The sequence below is a fragment of the Balaenoptera musculus genome, chromosome 16 (assembly GCF_009873245.2).
Source record: "Balaenoptera musculus isolate JJ_BM4_2016_0621 chromosome 16, mBalMus1.pri.v3, whole genome shotgun sequence".
Classification (NCBI taxonomy): domain Eukaryota; kingdom Metazoa; phylum Chordata; class Mammalia; order Artiodactyla; family Balaenopteridae; genus Balaenoptera; species Balaenoptera musculus.
The window spans coordinates 55941338-55950981 of record NC_045800.1 but is presented as its reverse complement, the minus strand read 5'-3'; the positions used below and the strand labels follow the sequence as shown (position 1 = coordinate 55950981).

The window sequence follows — 9644 nt, the reverse complement described above, 5'->3', positions numbered from 1 at the left end:
CAGCTGCGAGACCTAGGGCTGCTGTCTCCGAGGAAGATTCACTCCTATATATGGTCACCAGCAGTCCCATCGCAGAGCTAACTGTGACCTAATGTGCCGACAATCTTGCCCAGTCTGGGGCCCCGCTTGGGGAGGGCCCTCGCCCCGGAGAGAGTGTCCGTTTGGGGACAGGGGGGCTGGGAGGAGGCAAATCAGTGGGGTGGAGGCAGGGCAAGGACAAGACATTCCAGAGGTGGGAGAGTGGAAGGGCAGGCCCAAGCCGCCCCTACCCAGCTCAGCACCCCCGAATCTGTGAAGACGTTCAGCTCCCTACCGATGCTCCGTGTAAACAAGGACACCCAGGAGCCTCTCTTGCTTTTAAAAGTTCTTTTAATACAGCATGAAAAGGCTATATTTCTATAGGTAGGCCGTATACAGATTCTCCAGGAATAAGGCACACAACGGAATGCCATCCCGAGGGCGGCCCTCGGGAGAGGTCGGGAGGTTTCTCCTCGCACCCTCCGAGCTGGCCCACGGGTTCTGTTTGTCTTTTTAGCTGGACACACACGTATTAACAGATACAGACACGGACAGGGTCACCACACAGGAGCGGAGGAGGTCGAACGGTGAGGTTGGCAACAGAGAGCGATGAACTCCCCCGAAGGCCGGACGCCTCCCAAACTCCAGGGTTAGTTGCCACACTGGGCTACGATGTAGTGATGCTGGATTAAATATTCGTTTAGAGTAGATTCAAGTCCATTAGATGTTGGAGGGCAGGTGTAAGGGCTCTGGGTGACAAATCCAAGTTCAAAGAGCGTAGGGCACCGAGGCATGGCTCAGATGGCAAAGCTCCAAAGGGGGCGGCTGGAGAAGTCCGCCTCCTGCTTCCTCTTCCATCCTTGGGCCCTGCTGACCGGGACCCCTGGACCAGGCCAAGGACACCATCTTTGGAGCTGGCCGACCATGGTGGGGCTAGTCACACGCCCCGTGCTCCCCAGGCACACTCCTGCCCCCCACAAGTTTAATAACCATAATAACAAGATAATAATAAGAAGGTGCAAGAGAATGGATTATAATGCTGTGTTATCCTCAGCTGAAGAGGCTCGAAGGGCTCACCATTCCCTTTTTCACTAAGTATCTAATAATAGCTTCCCTTAAAAAAAGGCAGTACTTTCCCAAATACACATATGTATAAATACAGGACAAGAACATATTAATAAGTCTAAGCACTTGAATAATATGCTGGCTACTTAATACTGATATTTTTATCCAGGGAAAACAACAGAGAATAACAATAATATGGCTTAAAGAATTGCAAAGTTTTTTTTCCTCATCAGAATTATGTACCAACTTCATATAATAATCTATGTAGACAATATTTCCTTCTTAATGTAATTCAGTTGCAGACTTTTTACAGACCAAAGCATAGTAAAAAATCACCCCCCCCCCCAAAAAAAAACCAACAGGAAAAAGAGAAAAGTTCTCACCATAAATATTTTCTTGCAGCTCAACAAGAAGGTTTGCAAAAAATACTTCCAGAAATCTTCATTTGATATTCTATTGCCCTCCTGAAAGCTCTGAAGTTTTGAAAATGCCTCTCTTTTTGTTTACTTTAATCTCAAAAATCAGGCAATCATATTTTTCTTTTCTTTTTCTTTTTTTTAAAAAAGCCCTCAAATATATACAGACAAAAATCACTGTGAAGATTTTTCGGGAGAAGGTAACAAATTCAGTGTTGTGAGAAAAATTGGAAACCATGCAGAAATTTTAACATCCATGAATTTTCGTTTCAAAATACACACATAGTATTTTTTCTTTTAAAAAAAAAAAAAAAGGAATTCTGTGTCAAGTATAACTCAAAATAAATACAAATTCACAAGTAGAACTATTGAATACTTCATATGGGGTAAACACCGTTCTCTCCCAACTGGATCGCTAGATCTACTAACTGCAAGCGATTGTCCCTTTGAACGTACTAAAACCACACACTTTCTTGTCTCCTGGGTGCCCAGGCCCTCTGAGCACTTAATTCTCACAGCACCAGCCTGGACAGCAGTGGTTTTCGCTGAGCACACAGCGCTCCCAAATTCAGCCAAACAGTGCAGGAGGGGGCGGTGTGGAAGGGCCGCCTCAGAGAGAGGGCCCAGCCCCTGCGGTGGCCAGCTCTGCACAGATGGCGGGGGCAATGGCTGCCAGCTGGACAAACCCGCTGCAAAGGTCACTCTGGGGTGATATCCCTTCTCCTCTTGGCCTGTGGAAGGCCCTGGCCTCCAGGGGTCTGGAGCCTGGGTTCTTTCTAGGGTGTGGGCTTCCCCCACGACTGCAGCCCAGGTACCGGAGGCCAAGGTCCCCCTGTGGAGCCAGGTCCCTGGAAGGGTTGGGACCTGGTCCTCGCAGCGGAGACCAGCACACTGCCCACCACTGCGAATGTTCTCGTTAGCAGGGCGCTAGGATGACTGACAGCAACAGCTTCTCCCTGGGGACAGAGAGCCCTGGAACAGGGTGACTCTGGCTCACCTTGACACCGTGGAGCAGGCAGGGAGCAGCTGGGAGGGATTCCTCAGTGGGCGTGTTCACAGTCAGGGGCAGGCCGCTACAGGGCTCAGGCTGGAGCAAATACACACTTCTTAAATGCTCAGAGGGCATGGCTCCCCCCCACCACCCCGCCCAAATCTACCCTGCAGCCCTCTGGCTGCAAATGCACTCACTCCATCTCTTCGACTCACTCCCTGGACCCCTGATTAACACTTTGCTGTAACTCCTCAGTTGTACAAAGCATTTTCATTTGAAAACAAAAGGCAACTGGACACGGGTTGGGTGTCCTTGAGCCGTGGTAAACACTGAATTTCAGGCCCATTTCGTGGTCTGATTTTTTTTTTCCACAGAGGCATCACGTTGGGGCAAAATCAAGTGACCCAGCTCTGACAGCCGGTTCCCCTGGGAGAAAGGAAGGGTGATACGACAATAAAAATAGGACTTCTCACTGGGGAGAGAGCGAAGAGGAAGGCGATCCCCCCGCTAGCCAGGACAGCGTCGCCCTGACCAGTGTGAGCGCCAAGAGGCCTCCCCCACCCTCGGGAGGTAGGAATCATTGTCCCCACTTTGCAAACGAGAGGTTCTGTAGCTTGTCTTGGGGCGGGGGAAACCCTCTCCTTCACGTTTGCAGGGTAGGGGACAACAGGCAGGGCTGAGCCTGCAGGGGCGACAGGGGAGGACCGGGGTCCCTCCGCATGACTTCTTAAGTGACTGACTGACGGGTGATAGTCGGGGTGCGGGACCTGGGGATACTGTCCAAGTAAAGCTTTCTGCTCCAGGAGACGGCACACAGCCAGGCTGAATCCCAGCACATCAGAACAGAAACGGGCCTCTCGGCTCTCTGCTGTCACTCTCTCACTTAACTAGTAGCGAAGCAGAGAGATGAGAATCCTTCCCAGGCTCCACAGTGTGTCAGTGGTGAGGCCAGCATTAAAACCCGGGTCTTTGATCTGCCAGGCCTGTGTCCTTCCTGCCAGAGTGGCTTCCCTGCTGGGTCCTGTAGCCTCCATCAGGGGGTGGCCCCCTAGCGTGGGTGGGAGGGGAGGGAGAGGGGAAGGGAATGGGGCTGACAAAATCCAAGCAAGTGGGGATAGTATGTGCTGGGAGAGGGGGGAGGCATTGCCTGATGTGCCCCAGGTCACACCTTGGGACACTGTCCAACATTCAGTGCCTCCCCGTGCCTGACCTCTGGGTCTATGGGGGGGGGGGGGCAGGGTGCGACGCCCAGGTGCAATGCCAGTGACGGCAGAGGCGATCAGGTTTGGGGCTCAAAGTGGCAGGGGGCAGAGATGCCCGCTCCCCAGCAGCTGCGAGAACAGGTGTCAGCTTGCCATGAGTGCTGACTTAGACAGAAAATTAGGGCTTTCTAAGAGTGGCTTTTCACACAGGGCAAACTGGAAGGTTCTGGGTGGGAAAAGGCGGCCTGGCCGGTCTTGGGGAGACAGTCCCCTGCAGGCTCTGGGATTCACAGTAAATTTAGTGCACTCGTGGCCAATACAAGGCTGCTCACCCCAAAGGGAGTCTCAGAGGAGAGCCTGCGGGGACACCAAGGGCTCTGCGTGGTCCTGTGCGCTGACCTCTGCTTGCCCTATCCCCTCCACACAGACCCAGGGCCCCCCGTAGAGAGTCGCAGAGGCCCGGCCTTCTGGGGGCGCAGCTACGTCAGTAACACTGTTTGTCAACATACATGAGCCAAGAGCCCACCCCCTAGACCTGTAAGCCTGCGAGGGCGCCCCCACGCGCACACAGGGGACACGCAGGGGGGTGGCGTCTTCTCTGGCTGGCAGGAGGGCGGCGGGGCCCAGCAGGCGGCCGGGTCATTGCACGCGCCGGCAATAGTAGCCCAGCACCTTGCACTTCTCGCACAGGTGCTGGGGGTGCTCCTTGCTCTGGTCGGACACGTCCAGGCCATCGGGCTTCTCCAGGGGTCTCTGCAGAGAGGAAGGAGGAAGCGGGCCCAAGGGTGGGGAGGAGGGGGCGGAAAGAAAGAAATACCAGAGGAGCAGGGAGAGTCAGGCAGATGTGGAGAGAGGCAGAGAGTGCTCAGACAGACAGACAGGCAGGAGGAGGGAGACAGACAGGGAGGGCCCAGAGAGAGAGCGCAGGCGTCTGTAATCAGAGGTTGTTTCCCAAAGCGCCCAGGACCCTTCCTGCTTCTCGCCTGCTGCAGGCAACACGAGTGTCCTGCGTCCTGCATCCTGGGAGGCATAGGCTGAGGCCTCGGGCTGGGGCCAGCGCTTTGGGAGGAGGTCTTGCACACAGAGCCCCAGGTCTAGATGCCACTTTGCCCCCCAACTCCACCCCCGCCAGTACTCTCTAAGCAGCCACCACCTGAAGCTCACGAATGCCCGAGACAGAGGCAGCACAGCGGGGCACAGGCATTATCCAGATGGAGAAACTGAGGCCCAGCGCAAGGGAGACCCAAGCCGCATCTCCTGATTCCCAGCATCCACTGCTTCTTCCCAGGCCACCTGTCACCACCACACCTGCTCCTGCGGCCTCAAGACTCAAGGGGAGTTTAACCTGGACGGGGTCACAGTGTTTCAGGCTTCGGGTGAGCGAGCCCTTAGCTCTGTGACGTCAGCAGCCAGTGTTCCGATTCATCCCACGTCCCAGGGCCTGGCACGGTGCCTGCCCCGTTAGTGGAGTGGCTAGGTGTTTCTGAACAGGGAAACTGAGGTCCAGAGAAGGGAGGTGACTTGCCAGACCTCTGAGGCTACTCACTCACGGTGTGGCCTCAGAGAGCCTCGGTTTCCACATCTGTAAAGTGGGCCATTGTTGCAGCTCGTTTACAGGGCGGAGTCAGATGTCTAGATGCTTGTAAACTGAGCGGCGTGTGGCACGTACAAGCACACTTCTGTTACACAGGGGGCTTCCCTGCTCCCTCTGTACCTCGCATCCTGGCTCTCAAAAGCGAGCTTGTTTCTCTGGAAAATGTACGGAGGTTATTAGGCACACTTCCCGAGGCAGACGGTTTCTTGGCTGGCAGCCGTAGCCCCAGCCCAGAACCCCTACCTGTAGCAGGGTCCTCTGCATGGACTCGGGGGGACTCAAAGGAAGCTGATCAGGGCCAGCTGGGAGCCACTTGCCGAGGACAGGGGGCAGGAACTGCAGGCTGGTGTGGGCCAAGGGAGCCTTGGTGCCAGTGACCAGGACCCAGAATGGTCCTGGAGGGAAGCTGAGCGTGAGCGCTAGCCCCTGGGCAGGCTGCAAACTGCTCAAAAGTAGCGCACCAACTTTTCTGCCTGATTATGCAGTGCCTGGTCTGAAGCTGACACTCAGAGCAGAGAATGGATGAGTCAGAGGGCTCTAGAAAGCAAGTGTATGGACTGTGGGTGGGCAGGGTTCTGATCCATGGTCATAAAGCCCATCCCTGTGCTTCCAGGCCCAAAGCCACACTGGGAAGACATGGAAATAGGGCAGGAGCCTTGGCTTCATCTCAATAAGCTTTTAATCACTGGCTTTCCTGGCCAGGGGAAAGGAGAAAGAGTTTGGCTTCATGTCAGACCTGGGCTCAAACTACCTATGAGCTGTGTGACCTTGGGCAAGCCACCTCACCTCTCTGATCCTCCACTTCTTCATCTGTAAAAGGAGATGTCAGTAACACTTTTCTCATGAGACTGTTGTTACAACTCAAGGAAGATCACAAATAGAAGGTGCGTCGCACATAAAAGTTATTAATGCTGTTTATTATTATTACTAATAGGAGGGGAATACCAGCTGGTAGAGGGCCACTGAAAGTTGAAGCCACAATTCCAAGCTGAAAGACCTGGGAAGGTCACATCCCCTGCCCTCCAGACATCTTGATGCACACCTACAGTATCCCAGGGCTTGGCCTACACGCCCCGGCGCTGGAGAGCTCCCTGGTGGCTGAGCTCACTGGCTCAGCCCATTGCCTCCACTGTAAGAAGCACTTCACGATCTTGGGCTGAAGTCTGGGTCCCTGTACGCCCATCCCAGTGATCCCAGCCACACAGGGGCCATGCAGACTCTCTGCTGGCCCCCATAGGTCCGATGTGAGCAGCTCTGAAGTCTTCCCTCCCCTAGACCAAACCCAGCCTGATGTCCAGCTCCCCTCCCGGACTCTTCATGCTGGCCCGAGCCCCTCCCTGAACCGGTCTTCCAAGTGCGGCCGGAGAGACCAGAGCAAGCAGGCCTGACACCACCCTTGCTCCCTGTGGTTTACACTTTGCAAAGCACGGCCACATAAATCATACAACCTAACGTCCTGTGAGGGGCATATTATCATCCTCCTATATTACAGATGAGGAAACCGAGGCTCCAAGACATTAAAGGCCTTGCCAGAGGCCTGCAGCTTTACCTACCTGCCAAGGGCTGTTGGGAGAGAACTTTCTCCTTTAGAACCTTAACTTGCCCTTCTGTAACTTGGGTGGGGGGGGGGTTAATAACATTTGCTGTACGTGTGATAGGGAGAGAAGTAAATGAGATGACTGTCTTAAGGTAGTTTCTAACCATAAAGAGCTCTGTAAGACTCTGTAATTGCTGTGTGTGACCTCTTGCAAGTCACTTAACCTCTCTGTGCCTCAATTTTTCTCCTCTATACAATGGGCTACTAAGGGTACCTACTTGATAGGGCTGTTGTGAAGAGTAAATAAGTTAGTATATGCAAAGTTTTTAGAACAGTGCCTGGTACAATAAGAGCAGTGTTGATCAGTATTAATATCATGTATTATTGCTATTATTATTATGTGGAGGGAGCAGGCTGGGATCAGGGGAACCAGCTGAGTCCCTGTGGAAATGCACTTGCAACATCCTGGCCACCCCCGCTCCTTGGCCATGACCCTGTCAGTGCCCCTTCCCTCCACGGGTCCTGGCTCAGCCCTGCCCAGGCACTGGGTGGAGGAGCTGGGGAAGCTGTCAAGGCGACTCCCCTCTGCGGAGGGAAAAACACAGTCAGCAGCTGGGATTGATCACCCCAGGGCCATCCCCACCCCCAGCAGTGAGGCAAAGCCCATTAGTGTTTTCTTCTCATGGGGGGCAGGGCTGACAGGGGGGAGCCGCAGCTGGAGACTGACGGGAAACAGATGTGGTAGGGGAGGGAGGGGAGGGGAAGTGGAGGGTTCTCAGGAGATGGATACCACACAGGTCAGAGCTCAGGGGGCAGGAGAAATAAAGCAACCCCTCTCCACCGTGGGGGGCAGGGAGAGTATGGGGGGGACAGAGGCTCTGAGCCCCTCCTCTCAGCTCTTCAAAGGCTCCTGACTGCTGGGGAGCCCGGCAGGGCCACCACCCCCTCTGCCCTCAGCCCAGCTTGCCACTTCCCTGAGGGAGAAGAGCCCTGTGACAGGAGATTGGGGGGTGAGGCAGGGGGAGACCCGGTCCCAGGCCCCCCTGACTGGCTGAGTGACCTTGCTCAAGTCCCATCTCCTCTCTGGGCCTCAGTCTCCCCGCTGCACACAGTAGGTGCTCAACAAACAAGGGCTGAATGACGAGGAGAAGGAAGAGCAGAGCCACACGCACTTGGAAGATTCTTCCTCACTGGGCCCGAGAGACTCTGATCCTGAGTGTGGAGACGGGGAGGTGATGGTCAGGGAGGCTGCGCTTGGACTGAACTTCACAGGATGGAGACGAAGCAGGAGAGGCCACGGCCAGCCTGGGGGGTGGCGGTACGGGCCCGGCATCATGGAAGGGGTGCTAGGGCAATACAGGGGTGCGGCCGAGGAGGCTGGAGCCGCAGCGGGGAGTTGGGTCCCGGTGGACTTGGGTGCATGGGCTGGGCCCTGCCTCTCTGCTTAGGTCACAGAGGTGTGAGAATCATAAGGACTGAGCCTCCCAGACCCCCAGCACAGCCCCAAGCACCACACGTCTGAGCCCCTGCAGGAACTGGCCCATCCCCAGCCAGCCACCCTGACCTGCCCTTGCTGTTCCCCCTGTCCCCGCTTCCCCCAGGCCACTCATCTGTCCCCTCCAGGCTCCATGTTCTCCTCCAGCCCCAAACTTGATCCCTCTTCATGAGTTCCAGCTTCTCTACTGACCTTGGGTAAGTCACTTATGCCCTTTGCCTTAGTTTCCTCCTCTGTAAAATGGGGAGACAATAGAGCTGACCTCATGGGGTGGCTGAGAGGACGAAGGTATAAAATACGCAGAGGAGTGCCTGGCCACCGCACACTGCTGTCACAATTCTCCCAATTCCTGCCCGAGTCTCCAGTGACTGAGACGCACCTACAGCACCCCTCCTCTCTCCTGTGCTCGGAGCCAAGCCCAGTGCTTTGCTCCAGCCCACCCAGTTCAGGGGGCGTGAGCTGGGACACCAACGGAGGCCTGCCTGGCCTCAGGGCCGGGCTCCAGACACAGGTGCAAGTTCAATGCCAAGGCACCACTTCCACGTGGGGGCCCTGGAAAGGCCACGTGGCTTCTCAGGACTGCACGTTCCCTCCCAGTGAACAGGACACCCGGTCTGAGGGCAGAGCACACACGACGGGTGTGCAGGGGCTCAGCAAACGGCACCCGGAGGGTGACCACACCTGCGACTCAGAACAGGAGTTCTCTGAATGCCAGTTGCTAACCCTGTCTGATGGAATCCTGTCCCTTGGGTTGGAGAGGAAGCTCCTGGAAAGCCAGGCAGCCCCCTGACCTTCGTCTTCCTTCAGAGCCTGCATAGACCTGGTGAGCAGCTGTCGACAAAGTGTGTCCAGTGAGAGAAAGTAGGAACCCCTCTGACAGCACGGACCACGCACAAGGGCCCTGGGAGAGCAGAGTTCAACGAGGGCGAGTGTGCTGACAGTCAGACATTTGGGGAGGTGCTTTTGAACTGGGGTTCCAGACCTGCTCAGGAATTGCCAGGAAGACTTCAGGATCCAGGATGCCGTGGCTCCTTTACACTGCCCGCCTTCAGCCCCAGCCCCGACGTGCTCCTACAACACTACGTGCATATCACGTGCCCTGCGCCCAGCCACTGGGTCATCAAGCCTGTCTTGGCGCTCCAGGGCCTTGGTGTCTCCCTTGGTGCCATTAGGTCGTGGGCCAGGCCCCCTGCACTAAGGAGCCCCTTGTCCACTGGGCTGCACGGCCAGCTTCCCATCTATTTGCCTGTGTGCGACAGTGTGGGTGAAGGGAACCACGGAAACCCTTGCGGGCGGGAGGATGGAGAGTCTGCAAACAGAGGCAAA

At 55.6% G+C, this 9644-nt stretch overlaps 1 protein-coding gene across 2 annotated transcripts in view; it reads right to left on the bottom strand.

Moving 5' to 3' along the window:
- Positions 1-351: 351 nt before the first annotated feature.
- The window catches only part of ZCCHC24 (zinc finger CCHC-type containing 24), a 62445-nt gene continuing 53152 nt past the window's right edge, over positions 352-9644 (bottom strand). For both annotated transcript variants that reach the window (XM_036828157.1, XM_036828158.1), the window contains one exon: positions 352-4445. In XM_036828157.1, coding sequence (XP_036684052.1) covers positions 4332-4445 — 114 coding nt within the window. In that variant the 3' untranslated portion in view covers positions 352-4331. The remainder of the gene's footprint in view (positions 4446-9644) is intronic.